At 46.4% G+C, this 16,258-nt stretch overlaps 1 protein-coding gene across 2 annotated transcripts in view; it reads left to right on the plus strand.

The window, feature by feature from the left end:
* LOC125463801 (phosphoribosyl pyrophosphate synthase-associated protein 1) overlaps positions 1-16,021 on the plus strand; it is a 35,337-nt gene extending 19,316 nt beyond the window's left edge. The window contains exons 7-12 of one of the 2 annotated variants that reach the window (XM_048555523.1): positions 335-390; positions 2,954-3,099; positions 4,238-4,282; positions 8,203-8,273; positions 14,735-14,881; positions 15,540-16,021. In XM_048555523.1, coding sequence (XP_048411480.1) covers positions 335-390; positions 2,954-3,099; positions 4,238-4,282; positions 8,203-8,273; positions 14,735-14,881; positions 15,540-15,698 — 624 coding nt within the window. In that variant the 3' untranslated portion in view covers positions 15,699-16,021. The remainder of the gene's footprint in view (positions 1-334; positions 391-2,953; positions 3,100-4,237; positions 4,283-8,202; positions 8,274-14,734; positions 14,882-15,539) is intronic. The other variant, XM_048555524.1, reaches the window with a different exon arrangement.
* Positions 16,022-16,258: the final 237 nt, after the last annotated feature.

Consider the following 16,258-nt stretch of genomic DNA (forward strand, 5'->3'; position numbering starts at 1 on the left):
TATATTCACCCTTTAACCGTCTTTCCCAACAGGCACTTATTTACTTTGATCTAACAAGTGTAGTGATCTTGCTGTTTAACTACATTTCTGGGGTAAAATAAGACTCCTACTGCTATTTCTGGTGGCAGGATTTAGGCTTTTATGAGCTACTGTTTTAACTAGAAATATTATGAGAGATCCAGTATTTTAAGTCCAAGCCTGATCTCTCCAATCTGTCACGGCTTTTAATACTGGTTGGAAACAATCTTTAAAACTGGCCCAGATAGATGATGAAGCAAGTTTAATAATTCTCTCAAACTCCAGAATTTTCAAAGTTTGTTTGTTTCTTTCACAGATCCACGATTACAGAAATGCAATTATTGTTGCCAAGTCACCAGCAGCTGCCAAGAGGTAAAAATGGTTCATTCTAAAGAAGGGTCTCAGCCTGAAACGTCAGCTTTCCTGCTCCTGAGATGCTGCTTGGTCTGCTGTGTTCATCCAGCTCCACACTTTGTTATCTCTTATTTTGTTGTATGCTGGTTTAAATTGTAAAATCACAGAATACTCACCATTCTCCTCAGATTATCTTCCCTATTTCTAGAAGTGTCTTAATTTGCAGCTCTCCTGAGATTTTTGATCTTTTGATCATCTCCTTATGTAGCTCAGAGTCAAAGTTTGTTGATAACATTCCTGCAAGATACCTTAGAACATTTCGAACCTTCACATTCCCACGAGGTCTAATCCATGTCAGTAGGCAGAATCAAATGTCACTTGTTGTGGAATAATCTGTGCTTGACTGTTACAAGTTGTTGGCTAATGCAGCACAAATTAATGTTAAAAATTGATTTTCGGCAATAACAACTTGCAGAATGTTGGTGAGAGAATGAGGTAGTGATTCCATTGGACATCTGGGATAGTTGGTCATCACCTAGTATTTTGGTGCTGAGTCTGTCATTTGACACTTAGCAACCAGTGTTGTGATCTAACCAGAACACTTTACAAGTTTGATTTATCATTGATTCTTGTTTTTATTGCTTAAGAAATCAATTGTTCTTCTGTCCCTTTGGGATTATTACTTTCCAAGGTGCACATGGTCTCCTCATTATTGTTGCCAAAATGTATGTGAATTTCCATTGACTAAACAGGTCACTTGACAAGACTTCATATTTTAACTTTTTGACTATAATGAACAACCTCAGCAACATTCTCTGAAGATGAGAGCATAAATTGTCTGCAAACTAAACTACAGAAAAGAGGCTGCCCATTTAACTTCTAGCATGATTGAAGATCTCCTGCTATAGTTATACTTTATTAATACTATCCCTTGAGTAGATATCTTTAGCCTTAATCCTGCTGGCTTGCTTTCTATTTCCTTCACCAACTAGGTAACTTTGTAATCTCAGAACTGGTTTTCATTGAGGTTTACGCAAGAAATTCATCTCCTTAGCCCAAGTTCAGTGAATCTTCCAAGTTGTTTTTAAATACTTACAAACTCAGTTTCTTCAAATTTGACCCCAAGTCCCTGCCCACATTCTTCCTGGTGAAGAATAGAGGTCAATGTTTTCTCTGTCAGGAACAAGATGAGCTTTTTGTCCCTTCCTCTGTGCCTTAAATGACTGCAGACTGATTTGTGTGTGAGTTTCAGGGATATCTTAAAATCCCATAAAATCCAAGGCTAATGCCTTGGACTTTTCCTTTCTCAAAACTCGTCTCTGTGGAAATGTGAATCACATGAATCCTTTATCCAGATAGAACTGTTGATTTGCTGCCATTTTCTTCATACCAAACTTCATTCTGCCTTGAAATTGCAGACCATTCAAAGTAAACAATTTATGAATTTGATATTACTGAAATCTCTGTCTGAACAGAAAGTGATGGAGAAACCCAGCATTTTTGTTTTAAGATTTCCAGCATCCTCGGTGTTTTGTTTTTGGGACTAACCATTTGCCCAATCAGCACAGCTGCTTTCACTGTTGCCAACGGCTGTGAATAACTTGCACCTTCTCAGTCGGACTTCTGGCTTTGGTCCGCATAACGTCAAGCTACATGTGCTTGTTGTCAGGTCGAATGCAGAGGAGGTCACCAGTCCCCTTCGTTCCTCCTTTTTTTTTGCCTTACGTTTAGAGACCATTTCAAAATATAATAATCTTGCACATTTTTTAGCTATAATTTTTGGTGATTATAGATTATAATTAAAATTGGCATCTTGGTAATTATACAGCCATTCTACAAGTTTATTGGTGGTTTCCGGTATTTTGTTGAACGCCCATGCACGCGCACAAACACCCCATTTGTGGTTGCTGTAAGATTTGAAATTGGTGTTCTGATTCATGAGTTCCAATTGTTAGGGTGAAGTAAGTAGTGAAGAGCCTTAGCCCCTACACTGTATCATGTGGGACACCGTGCTTCCCCACATTTACCCCTCTGACTATCCATGAACCTTTCTCTTTTCTGTCTTACCACATAGTCTCCGCTCTATTACATGACCTTGATTCCATATAGTTCCATTTTGACCAGTTGGTCTTGATGGCTTAGATTCTGAAATGGCCATTTCCAGCAGATATTGAGTAAATGGATTTGTAGCAGAACTCGTGAAGTGTCCAATCATCCTGATAGGAACTGACTTGGTGCACCTTGGCAGCCTGATTATTGTGTTCCTCAGTTATGTTTAAAGGACTTGATTGCATTTTGTGGGATGATGCCAGGATTAGAGATAATAGAGTGGCTGCATCTTGGATGCTACTGATTCTTCACACACCCCTCAGCTATTGGCTTTGTCAGCAGATTGTTATAAAATATACCACCCTACTTGTAACATCATCGCTTAATCAATTCTCAACTTAGCCCCTGCACCAGTTCAGAGTGGCTTCCATTATTAAAGTCAGAAGGGATGCGCCTGAAGCCATATACATCTTGCAGAAGAGAAGTGTGCTTATTGTTTAACATACTGCTGTCTGACACCCTTGTCTTTCAGAGCACAGTCTTATGCAGAGCGATTACGATTGGGACTGGCAGTAATACATGGAGAAGCTCAGTATGCAGAATACGATATGGTGGATGGTCGTCACTCACCTCCAGCTGTGAAGAACACGACAATACATTCTGGCTTAGAGTTACCATGTAAGAAATATACTGGATGCAATTTCTCAAGGTTGTTGCTGTTTCAAATTCTGATACAACTTCAAACATGCTGAGTACAAAGACTGAATCTAACCCCTTGGTAGTTGTATTCACGCTGTGGGTGATAATGGGAGCTGTGCATATTGATAGCCTGCGCTTACATTCAAAATGCAATCATTTGATTTTCTTCATTGACGTTGGTGATATTGCTTGGAAACTTTGGCACAGAAAATTACATTTCCAATCTCTGCATAATCTTTCATAACAGGCAGGGATGCATTGACTAACCATTGTTGCTGTTTTATTGCTCTTACAAAAATTAATTCGAGAAAATTTGTTTTTACTATCTCTCAGCTGTTGTCAAATATGGTTCAATACACAACTTCTTTCCTCTTGTTCCAACCATTTTCCCCCCAAAAGGATTTTGATTCTTCTGCTTCCTGAATGTCCTACCTCTCATGCTCTTTGTATTATATGTTTGTGCAAGAGAACCAGCACAGGCTCACACCCTTAACACTCTGCACGCTCTCTCAACCACTCACTCACTCTCTCAGCACAAACACACAGCACTGCCTTGTATATGTTTGCAGCTTCCATTTATCTTCCTGGGCTAGGTTTCTAAATGGCTTGAATCTAAGGAAGAATATAGTTGTCATGCTGTAATTGCTGCCCTGCCTCCTCCCCTTTAACCTTAAAAATCCAAAGAAGAGTGAACTGGAGTCTTCCAGGACTTTTAAGACTTTAAGCCATTAGAGAGACTCATGTATTGGTGACTCCAATAATTTATGATGCCCTGAAGCTGATTTGTTGGTTGTTTGTGGCAATTGGCAGCTGACATTGACTGCTGCTGACTTCACATTCACCAAAGTCATCGTTTACATTCCAGGAGATTAGCAGAAAATTTGGTCTCCATCAACAGACGCATGTGAACCTGCCGGGTTTTAATCTCAGTTTGTTTGGTTGAAATTACAAAGTGTTATTGGGAGTGGAATTTAATAGCACTCTCATCATCTGGCATATGGCAGGTTTCTGTCTGTTTGAGATCATTGCTTTTAGTGCGTCAGGTTATGTTGTACTGTAACTTTTTCTGTTTTGTTTTATTAATTTATGTTCTGCCTTTGTGCATTTGTGCTTTTAGCTATACATAGGCTGCAAGTTCCGTTTCCTGGCATTGAGCTTCCAAGTACGAGAGTATAATTCTTCCGTTTTACTTTTTGGCGAGGCCTGAATCTGAGATACACAGGGCTGTTTGTGATTTCCAGCTTATTAACTGCATGTGTGAATGGGCAAGCGACTTGTGAAGAGGCCTTAAGTGTCAGACTGGACAACAAGTGAAGCAGAATTTATGTACTTTTTCTAAATGTATGGAAGGACCATAGCGTTGAGTGTCCTGTTATTCAAATAAGGAATCTTATTTTTTTAATTCAAAAACTCACTACCCTTACAGCAGTGTCGACATACACAAGTTTTTGTAAGTGCAACTACAGAATATTTGAAAATTGAAAATGTTGGGAACGTGCAATAGTTGTGAGCATAAGTGGGGAGTGTAGGTGGGGCAGAGTGATGAAATAAACATTTCTGTTTTGGGGCATTAGTGTCAGACTGGTGACAGACTACCTATCTGAAAGGAACTAGGCATGAGGCTTGCGCTTTGCAAGTGGATGAAGAACATCTTGCCCCTTAAGGCCCTGCATCTTTGATTTGTACAGCCATTCGGCTCCTGCTCATTGCTGCAGTGATTGTAGCCAGCTTTACAATCCCATGTTAAGTTGCTTGCATATTCTTTTAGCCTTTGGACAAACTACCTTTTCAAGAGGTATTGATTGTTCCCAATAGGATGGGGTCAAAGGTTTTTGGAAAATATTTCAAACTTGTTGGAATTTGTATCCTTTTACAGAAATGTAAAGGTTGAAAACCCTGGCTGTAGTAACAGCTTAGCCAGAGCATTGCGTTCATTTTGTTATTGCAGTTTAACATTCAGTGCCTGGCAGTAAACCTGCTTGATCCATGGCAGTGCATTTGAAACTGCAGCGTGGGGACTCTAATACTTGAATTTCCATACACAGGGGACACTATGAGGTTGTCAGATTTTGTCTTGTTTTTTTGATTCGCTGGAATGATGTTTCTGGTGATGAATGATCTGAAGCTAATCTACCAATAGCAGCTTTCTTTCCTTTGGGCAGCTCAGGTCTATTGACAGGCCAGATGGGGAAGTGGTGGTTGGGTGGGGATGTTAGGTGTGTGCCAGTGGCTTTGAAATAGGAGCATTTGAAACCTCTGAAGTAATGGATGAGTGTTTGCTCTGCTCTGTGGTCTTTTACACACATTTTGTTCTGCTTTCCTGCTATTGTGATTAGCCATCTATTGCATGTTTCAAATACTGTGCAGGACTGGACCATTCTACTTCCACAGCTGTGAAACTTCACCTGTAGTACCTGAGAAGGAAAATTTATGAAGGACACAGGGATTCAGCTTTGGAAAAGGATGGGGAGTAGTTCAGGCACCGATGCCTGTCGAACTTTTTCCCATGCTGCACAGTTTCAAAACTCATTATTACAAACCTGGTGTGAGCTTTGATCTGCCAGTTGTGTGTGGGTTTGTAGCAATGAGGCTTGACCATTGCATATGCCACACCCAGCAAACACTGGAGCAGTCCCTGAGAGTGATTTGCCGAGTGTTGTATGTTTGGCTTTTGTTAGGCGGTGAGAGCTTTTGGGAAATTGGATTTGGTTTCTTTGAATTTGTGCTGGATAAACAATGAATGAGGTGGCTGGGGAATAATCGGGGACGACCCAAACATTCACTTATCATTGTTTTGAAATTACCTTCCAGCTTCTCTCCATTCTCATTCTCATTGGGTGGTATTAGATTGAAGGAATCTTAACTCTTCCACTTGTTTAATGCATGCAGTGGATTAGCTCTGTCGTCATACCAGAGTTAAACAAAATGCACATTCTACAACAGGGCTCATTGTGGCACCATCTGGATCTTGCATTCGAGTCTTGAGCCATTTCTGTTGATGTAAAGGAAGTGGAGCTCTGTTACTGTGTACTTTTCCTTTCTGAAATTGAATGTTCTTTTGCTGCATAAAGCAGTGTTATAATAAAAACAGACCGAGTAGACTGTAGTATGTAGAAGAGGTCACACATCAAGGTGGTGATTCAGTTCTGTTTGCTGCAGTTTAACAAAGATGTGGAGGTGTTATTGATGCCCAAATCTAAAAGGAAAACTAGGGAAACAGTAGGACCTCTTTAGGATCATAATGATAATTTATACATGGAGCCAGAGGGCGTAAGTAGGATTCTAAATGAATATTGTATGTCAGTATTCAATAGGGAGGAGGATAATGTGGCTGTAGAAATCAGGGAGAAGGAATGTGATAAACAGAGGGGAGGTTCTGTGTGATCTCAGGCTTAAAAGTAGGTGACTCTCCAGGGCTGGATGGAGCATATTGCAGACTGTTGAGGGAGGAGGGGGGACCTAACAGAAGCATGGGCAATAATTCTCAGTTCCTCTCTGGCCACAGGAGGGGTGCCAGAAAACTGGAGGACAGCCAGTGGGGGACCATTATTCAAGAAGGGAGGGAGCAGAAAATTACAGGTCCGGCCGTATAACCTCAGTAACGGAGAAACTACTGGGAGCAACTGTCAGGGCAGAGTTACATCTGCATTTGGAGGGACAAGGATTAATTATGAACCTTCAGTCTGTTTTTGAGGGGAAGTCATGTCTGACCAACTTGAATAAATTTCTCGAAGAGATGACCAGGTGTGTAGATTTTTTTAAAAATTCATTCACTGAAAGAGGACATCACTGGCCAGGCCAGCATTTATTGCCCATGCCTAATTGCCCAGAGGGCAGTTCAGCATCAACCATATTGCTTTGGGTCTGGAGTCACACGTAGGCCAGACCAGTAAGGATGGCAGTTTCCGTCTCTAAAGGACATCAGCGAACCGGATGAGTTTTTCTGACAACTGACAAAGGTTTCACGGTGGTCACGAGACCTTAGTTCTAGTTTTATTTAAAATTGAATTCAAATTCCACCATCTGCCGTGGACCGCATAGTCCCCAGTCCCTTAAAGTAGCAGGACAGGCAGGTAAAGTGGTTAAGGAGGCATTATGGGCTACTTGCCTTTATTAGCTAAGGTACAGAGTTTAAGAGCAGGGAGGTGATGATGGAACTGTATTAACAGGCTGGTTAGACCACAGCAAAAGTATTGTGTGCAGTTCTGGAATCCACACCATAGGAGGGATGTGATTGAACTGGGGATGGTTCAAAGGTAATTTCCCCGGATGTTGCCTGGGCTGAAGGGTTTGAGTTGTGAAGAGAAATTGGACAGGCTGGAGCTCTTGAACTTAGAGCAGAGGGGATTGAGAGGGGACATTGAAAGAATCTTTCTACCTAAGAAACTTTGTCTCATGGTGGAGAGATCCATGATGGGGTTATAGATTTGAAGTAAGAGGCAGGTAGTTTAGAGATGATGCTAGGGAAAATTTTTGTCTCCCTGATGGTGGTGGGAATCTAGAACGATTTAAGTATTTAAACGTGCCCTTGCAGTGCCAAGAAATACAAGACAATGGGCCAAGTGCTGGAAAATGGGATTAGAATGGTTAGGTTATCTCAGATTCTCCAGCATCGGCAGTTTCTACTATCCCTTGGAGTGGTTAGTTGTTTGCTTTTGACCAGAAAGGACTTGATGGCCTGAAGGTCCATTTTTCTGTGCTGTGTAACCCCGTGACTGAGATTTGAACTGCATGGGGAGGTTTTAGGGCTTGGAGTTGTTTACAGTAAAGGGAAACTTGGTAGTTGTCCAGTGTTCATGAGTATTAAGTGAATTGAGACAGGAGCCTCTGATGTGCTCAGGATTAGGGTTATGCATAGTTGCAAAGCATCCCACCTTCCTTTACTAATGTGTGGTTCCGTTACATGTCACAGCCTTGCCTATATACCACATTGTGCATTAACTTCTGAGAGAAATGATGAAATGGTGTCTGAAAGATGCTACTTCTGTGGAATGTGCCTTTTGTTTCACTCCTGAATTAAATGGGAGCTGGTTTTGTCTAAAACTACCTGATGTAAATATCCTGTCTCTTTGCATTGTGTAGTGATGATGCCAAAAGAAAAGCCGCCCATCACAGTGGTTGGAGACGTTGGTGGAAGAATAGCCATCATTGTGGTAAGAATAGACTTGTACGAGTTTCTTGTTTGTCATTGGCATTTAGGGACAGATCTGATTTGACTGGTGGGCCTCTGATTGTGAACCAAGTTGGTAGTTTCTCCATTAAACTGTTTAAGATGCCTTTTCACGCTCATCTCTACAAGATACAAGATTCCGAGCAATCTCTGGACAAATTCTTGCCTGTATGTTTCTGCAGAATGAGTGTTGCTGGCTAGGCCAGCCTATGTTGTCCATCTCTGACAAAGAGTGTGTTGGTGTGTTGTTGCTGCAGTCTTTGAGGATTGTTGTTTGGAAGAGATTCAACTCCAGGATTTTGGACCAGCAACACTGCAGGAATGGTGATATATTTCCAAGTCAGGATGGTGTGCAGCAAGGAGTTGAACTTACCAGTAGTGGTGTTCCCATGCATCTGCTACCCTTATCCTTCTAAGTATAATGATCATTGGTTTCACAGGTTCTGTCTAAGGAGCCTTGGTGAGTTGTCAATCCATTTTATAGCTGATACACACTGCTGCCACTGTGGTCCCAGTGTTGGAGGAGAGTACATGTTGCTTTTGCTTTTTGAAACTTCACCAAATTGGTAGCTCAGTTGTGAGTACTGCTAGTGGCCTCCAGGCTTAAAGATTAAATACTTGGAAGTAAGATTGCTCGCTGAGCTGAAATTTGGTTTTCAGACGTTTCATCACTTTTTTTATTTGAAAAAATATTCTTTATTCATAGAATGTACAAAAAATAAAGCATTCATACACCTACCCAGTCATGCAAGCTGTTCTGGGTTACCCAGTGGGTACGTACACCAACTAAAGGAAAAACAAAACAAAGGCGGGAAAAAAAACAAAGCAAAGAAAACACCCCGGCAGTCTCCCCGCACAGTCCCAGTTGGCCCCCGACCAGTTGGGGAAGGCGCCAGCTGGGCCCAGTTACCAGTTAGGGCCCTTTTTTCTATTCTTGTCGAGGTTGTTTATACGGTAGTCTTTCCCCACCGTGCCTTGGCAGCAGCTGCCCCAAGCTTTAGCGCGTCCCTCAGCAAGTAGTCCTGGACCTTGGAGTGCGCCAGTCTGCAACATTCAGTCAGGGTCAGTTCTTTCAGCTGGCAGACCAGCAAGTTGCGGGCAGACCAAAGAGCATCTTTCACAGCATTGATGGTCTTCCAGGTACAGTTGATGTTGGTCTTGGTGTGTGCCCTGGGAAACAGCCCATAGAGCATGGAGTCCTGGTGTCACAGAACTGCTTGGGATGAACCTCCACAAATGCCACTGCATCCTCCTCCAGACCTCCTGCGCACAGGCACACTCCAGAAGGAGGTGATCGACAGTCTCATCCCCCCCCGCAGCCGCCTCGAGGGCAGCGTGCGGTGGTGCAGAGATTCCGGGCATACATAAAGGATCTCACTGGCAGAGCCCCTCTCACCGCCAGCCAAGCAATGTCCTTGTGCTTGTTTGAAAGTTCTGGCGATGAGGCATTCTGCCAAACTACTTTGGCAGTCTGTGTGGGGAACCACGTGATGGGATCCACCCTCTCCTTTTCCCGAAGGGTCTCGAGGATACTACGTGCTGACCACTGCCTGACGGCCTTGTGGTCAAAGGTGTTTCCCTTCAAAAATTTCTCCACGAAGGACAGGTGGTACGGAACGGTCCAACTACTCGGAGCGGTCTGTGGCAACGAGGCCAGGCCCAGCCTTCGCGACACCAGGGACAGGATTGAACCTCAGTAAAGTAGTGACACTTGCTGTTTGCATATACTGAGGATCTACGCACAGCTTGATGCAGCTGCACACAAAGGTAGCCGTCAGGGCGAGGGTGGCGTTCGGTACGCCCTTTCCCCCATTTTCCAGGTCTTTGTACACGGTGTCCCTGCGGACCCGGTCCGCCCTCGACCCCCAAATGAAGTGGAAGATGGCCCAGGTGACTGCAGCGGCGCAGGTCCAGGGAATAGGCCAGGCCTGCGCCACATATAACAGTACCGAAAGCCCCTCGCACCTGACAACCAGGTTCTTACCCGTGATGGAGAGGGACCGGAGCGTCCACCTGCCCAGCTTCTGCTTCAGTTTGGTGATACGCTCCTCCCAAGTCATAAGGCTTGCCCCGGCTCCACCGAACCAAACACCCAGCACCTTCAGGTAGTCTGTCCTGATGGTGAAGGGGACGAAGGAGCGGTCGTCCCAGGTCCCGAAGAACATGGCCATGCTCTTACCCCTATTGACTTTGGCACCCGAGGCCAGTTCAAACTGGCCACAGATGTCCAACAGCCTACTCGCCGACCGATCGGTGCAGAAGACGGTGACGTCGTCCATGTAGAGAGAGGTCTTGACCTGCAGGCGTCTGTTGCCTGGCATAGTCACGCCCTTCAGGCTCACGTTCTTCCTGATGGATGCGGCGAAGGGCTCCATACAGCACATGAACAAGGCAGGAGACAGCAGGCAGCCCTGCCTGATTCCAGATCTGACGGGAAAACTGTCCGATTCCCACCCGTTGATTGAGACTGCGCTAATGATGTTGGTGTAGAGCAGCCGGATCCAATTGCAGATGCCCTCCCCGAACCCCAGTTTGGAGAGGACGTCCCTCATGTAAGCATGAGGGTCCCTGTCGAAGGCCTTCTCCTGGTCCAGGCTGACGAGGCAGGTGTCCACCCGCCTGTCCTGTACGTAGGCGATCGTATCCCTGATGAGCGCGAGGCTCTCTGCGATCTTTGTGCCCGCCACAGCACAAGTTTGGTCAGGGTGAATCACCGACTCCAGGACAGACCTGACCCGGTTGGCTATGACCTTGTCCAGGATTTTGTAGTCCACGTTCAATAATGAAATGGGACGCCAATTCTTAATTTCTTCCCTCTCCCCCTTCCTCTTGTAAATGAGGGTGATGATGCCCTTCCTTATGGACTTGCGCATTTCCCCTGCCCGAAGCACACTGTCATACACCTCCAGCAGGTCCTGGCCGACCAGGTTCCACAGAGCGGAATACAACTCGACTGGTAAGCCATCGCTCCCAGGAGCCTTATTCCTCTCCAAGGACTTGAGAGCTCTGGTCAGCTCGTCCAGGGATATCGGCCGGTCCAGCCGCTCCCTTGTGCCGTGTTCTAAGACCTCCATGATAGACGACAGGAACGACTCGGATCTGCTGATCCTCAAAATGTCGGGCCAAGACGACGTCACCAAGCCATTGTCCTCCTTCAGCCGGCTAAGCATGGTGCTCTCTTTGTGCACCTTCTGAAAGAAAAAACGCGAGCACATCTCATCCTGCTCCACGGAGCGGACCCTGGACTGGAAGATTATCCTGGAGGCCTCCGTGGCGAAGAGTGAGGCTTGCTGGCCCCTCATCTCGCGGAGGTCCTCCGTGACATCAACCCCCATCGACTGCAGAAGGACCAGGTTCTGCATTCTTTTCTGGAATCGCGACAGCTTTCCCCACCTCTTGATGTTCTCCTTCACTGTCTCCCACCAGTCACCCGGAGACTCAGAGGGGTTTCACGGTTCTCCAACCAGCATACTCCCTCTTAAGCTCCTCGACATTTTCTGGGGTCAACAGAGTCGTGTTGAGCTTCCACGTCCCTTTGCCGGCCGGCTGGTCATCCTGTAAGTGACAGTCGGCCAACAGGAGGCAGTGGTCAGAGAAGAACACTGGCTTGACGCCAGTGGACCTGACCGAGAACGCCCGTGACACAAACAGGAAGTTTATCCTTGAGCGGATAGAGCCGTCTGGCCATGACCAGGTGTATCTCCGCTGTGCTCCGTCTGCAGGGGTGCCGAAGACGTCAAGCAGCTTGGCGGCCTTCGCCGTGCCCATCAGGAATCTGGACGTGACATCCAGTTTACTCCCCCCACCCGCTGTCCTCACGCCGGATCTTCCATCTGCGTCAATGATGCAGTTGAAGCCTCCGCCTAGGATGACCGGCCTGGACGCAGACAGCAGGGGTGGAAGCCGCTGCAGGACGGCCAGCCGCTCATTCTGTACCGCTGGGGCGTACACGTTGATCGGCCTCGGGAGCGTTCCTATAGGTGATGTCAGCCACTAGGAGGTGCCACCCCCACCCCACCCAAAACTTGAGAGATGGTGAAGTTGCGGCCCCGCAGCAGAATAGCCAGGCCCGAGGAGCGACAATAGTTACCCCCCAACCAGATCGAATGCCCACAGGTCCAGGCGCCCAACCATTTCCCATACCTTCTGAGGTGTGGTATCCCGCACTCCTGCAGAAACAGGAGGCCTTGATGGTGGTCAGGTAGGCCAACGTGGACGCACATCTTGCGGTGGACTTGATGCTGTGCACATTAATGCTCGCAACTTGTACCCCCATTGTGGGCAGTGACCGCAGTACCCTCCCCGAGTCCAAGGTCCAGCCCCTCCATCTGACCTTTCATGTCCATTGCCCGGGCGAACTGCTGTACACTCTCCGTGCTCAGGAAACCGTCCGTGCTGCCTTCCGGGGGTACAGAGGCAGGAGAGTCTGGCTCTGGGTCAGGCTGGGGACATGCTGTTTCCTGTTTCCCACCTGAAGGTTCTGGGGGGGGCCCTCCAGGGCCCCAGCGGCGCATGGCTGGGTGTCGGAGGGAGCGTCAGGACGCCTCCCGTCACCTGGAAGTGGGGTGCTGCTTTCCTTCTCCCTTGAGATCTTTAGCTTCTGCTTTGGGCAGCCCTCCTCCGAATCCCCCTCGTCAGAAGAGCTCTTATAGCCACCCTGTAGCAGCCTCTTCCCACCTGATGGTTGTGGTGCTGTGGCCCGCCGGCACGCCTTCCTCCTCGCCTTCCACCTCGCCTTCCATACAGTCGTCCACTCCCCTGGGTCACTTGTCGCCTCCTCCATCGACTCCGGGTTGTCGGGGGTGGGGGGGTGGTGGGGGAGCGGAGCCTGCAGGGGCGCTTTGCTGGCCTTGGGTCCCTCCTGCACGACATGGCCCTCCTGCACGTTAGAGAGGATCCTTGCAGGGGCTTGATGCCTTCCTGTCCTCCGGGGGGGGCTTACCCCACATTGCCCCTGCCAGCAACCTGGGCGTAGGTGGTCCCCTGCTGCGGACATGCCCTATAGAGGTGGCCTGCTTCCCCGCAAGGGTTGCAGCTTTTTTTCTTTTGGGCAATCCTTTGCAAGGTGTTCCTTCTCCCTGCAGTTCCTGCAGATGGTGGCTTTGCAGTCGGCCACCACGTGACCTGACCTACCACAGGCATGGTAGACTTTAGGTTGCCCTGCATAGGTCAGGTAGCCCTTGCTCCCGCCGATCGCGAAGCTGGACGATGTTCCCATCCGCACCCGCCCTCAGCGTCACCCTGACCTGCCTGTTACTGGCCCAGATCCCGAAGAGGTCCATGATGTTGGTTAGGTCCCCTTCCACCTTCACGTACCTTCCAAGGAAGGTCAGGACATCAGCTGCTGGCACATGCGGGCTGTACATGTGTACAGTCACCATACGGCTCCTCTGCGCCGGCATCACAAACAGCGGGACAGCGGTCAATACAGAGAGGGGGCCCTCACCTCCTTTCTCCTTGAAAACCTCCAGGAAGCGCTCGCAAAGCTTGGCACTCCTGAAGGATACATCGTAGAAACCTCTTCCAGGGAAATCCTGCAGGCAGTAAATGTCCGCAGCAGCGAACCCACAACAGTCCAACAGGACCCTCTTCACGAAGAAGGTGCCGTCCACAGGTGCACCTTCATCCACCTTCACGGAAACGCGGATGGTGTTCCAGGCCCGGGGCACGAGCACTTGCCGCAGCTATCGTTGCAGGTTGGCTGCTCCCCTGAACCAGCGTTAGGCCGAAGCCAGCATTAAGATCCACCAGTTGCAAGGGTGCACAGCCGACCGGACGTTTTCCTTCCACCTCCAACACAGTCGCCCTCTCCTCTTCTCGGTCCACGAAAGAGTGGGTCTTTATTTTGTTCCGTTTGTAAGCTGGTTCACTGAGCTGGCAGGTTCATTTTCAGACATTTCATCATCAGTGAGCCTCCGGTGAAGCGCTGGTGTTATGTCCTGCTTTCTATTTATCTGTTTAGGTTTCCTTGGGTTGGTGATGTCATTTCCTGTTCTTTTTCTCAGGGGATGGTAGATTGGCTCCAAATCAGTGTGTTTGTTGGAGTTCCGGTTGGAATGCCATGCTTCTAGGAATTCTCGTGCGTGTGTCTGTTTGGTTTGTCCTAGGATGGATGTGTTGTCCCAATCAAAGTGGTTCCCAATCAACACAGGAAATGACATCACCAACCCAAGGAAACCTAAACAGATAAATAGAAAGCGGGACATAACACCAGCGCTTCACTGGAGGCTCACTGATGATGATTCTGGAAATGTAGTAAATGGCCAATTAAAAACTGATCCTGGTTAGTGCTGGTAGAATAAATGATAACTTTTTATGAAGTGAAGCTGTGGTAATGTATCCCTGGAATATGGAATCGAACTGTTTACTGATGTTATACTGAATACAACTGTTTCTCTTCATTTCCTCCACCCCTCACCCCTGCAACACCCTGCTTCTGAACAGGATGATATTATCGATGACGTTGATGGTTTTGTGGCAGCTGCTGAGATTCTGAAAGAGCGAGGAGCGTATAAAATATATGTCATGGCTACTCATGGTCTTCTTTCTGCTGATGCCCCTTGTTTGATCGAGGAGTCGGCCATTAATGAGGTATGGACTTTATTATCTTTGGATTCTTCTTCAAGTCAGATACAATTTGTTCTAGGCAGTGAATGAGGAGTAAGGAAGCTCTGTACTTAGTCCCTGTGTGTTATACTAGGTGTGTAGCTGTAGATGTGAACCAGTTCTGGGTTGTGCCTGGAGATCCATAGAGTGAAGAGTTAGCTAGCAGCTTGTGGGCGATGACAGGCTGTTCTTTTTAATGGCAAAAAGTTGCAGGGCACTTAACAAGTACAACCAGACCATAGTTAATAGGGAACTAAAGAAGTTTTGAGGAGGGAGGAGCTAAGTTTTCTCAGATGTTAATACTTAAGATCTTTTCAATTTATGGTTGAGCCTCCTGCTGCACGTTTTTTAAAAATTAATTACTCTTAAGATCCATCTTTTAGTGCAAGTTGTATGTTCTGTTATATTCATTGAGCACGAAATTCCTGGATGTGTTTTCATGCTGGCTTTTTTTTTGTTCCCTTCTCCACACCACTGCCTTTTTTTTTGGTTCAATTGTATCGAAATACTCATCTATCTGCTTTCAGTTCTGAAAGCGCAGGACAAAATACAAGCCACCCCACTCTCCCAAAACTCTGTTTTCACCACTTTGCAGTATACAGTCTCAAACATAAATATTACTTAACTCTTCTTTCTCCTGAAGGTGGTTGTAACAAATACCATTCCTCATGAAGTGCAAAAACTACAGTGTCCCAAGATCAAAACTGTCGATGTCAGTATGATACTGTCTGAAGCCATCCGTCGTATCCACAACGGTGAATCCATGTCGTACCTGTTCCGCAACATCACAGTTGATGACTAGCTTTTTCCCGAGTCCCCTCTCCGAAGCTGTAAAGTATGTAGCAGACAGGTAATGCAAGTGCATTATAGTACTGCCTGAAACAGCTGTAATTGCTGAGGGCACAGTCCGTTCTGCGCCCACAGAGCCTGGGTATTTGTCTGTTTAAAAATATTTTCGTGCAAGGGCACAAGGGACATCCTGCATTCAAATCAACATTTTACATATTTACTGCATTGTCATTTCATTCTGTAGATAAAGACTGTACAGTCTATTGAAAATTCCTGCTTGATGACTGTTTTAATGCTGTATATTATCAATAAACTCCAGGCAATTTGGTAACTCAATTTCCTGTATAAACTGCTTAGACAAATTGTGTCAGAGAGATGAAATGAAATGCTAATAGTGGAGTATCTGCTGACTCTATGTTCAGAAGTTTCCTTTTGGTTATTCAGGTATATACACTTGCAGATCGTGTTGCCTGGGAGACAGGGCAGTAACGGTCTGCTTCCAAATTGATCACCAAACTATTACGAAAACAAAAAGAACTGTGCATGCTGTAAATCAGAAACAAACTAAAAGTT

The sequence above is a fragment of the Stegostoma tigrinum genome, chromosome 22 (genome assembly GCF_030684315.1).
Source record: "Stegostoma tigrinum isolate sSteTig4 chromosome 22, sSteTig4.hap1, whole genome shotgun sequence".
Taxonomy (NCBI): domain Eukaryota; kingdom Metazoa; phylum Chordata; class Chondrichthyes; order Orectolobiformes; family Stegostomatidae; genus Stegostoma; species Stegostoma tigrinum.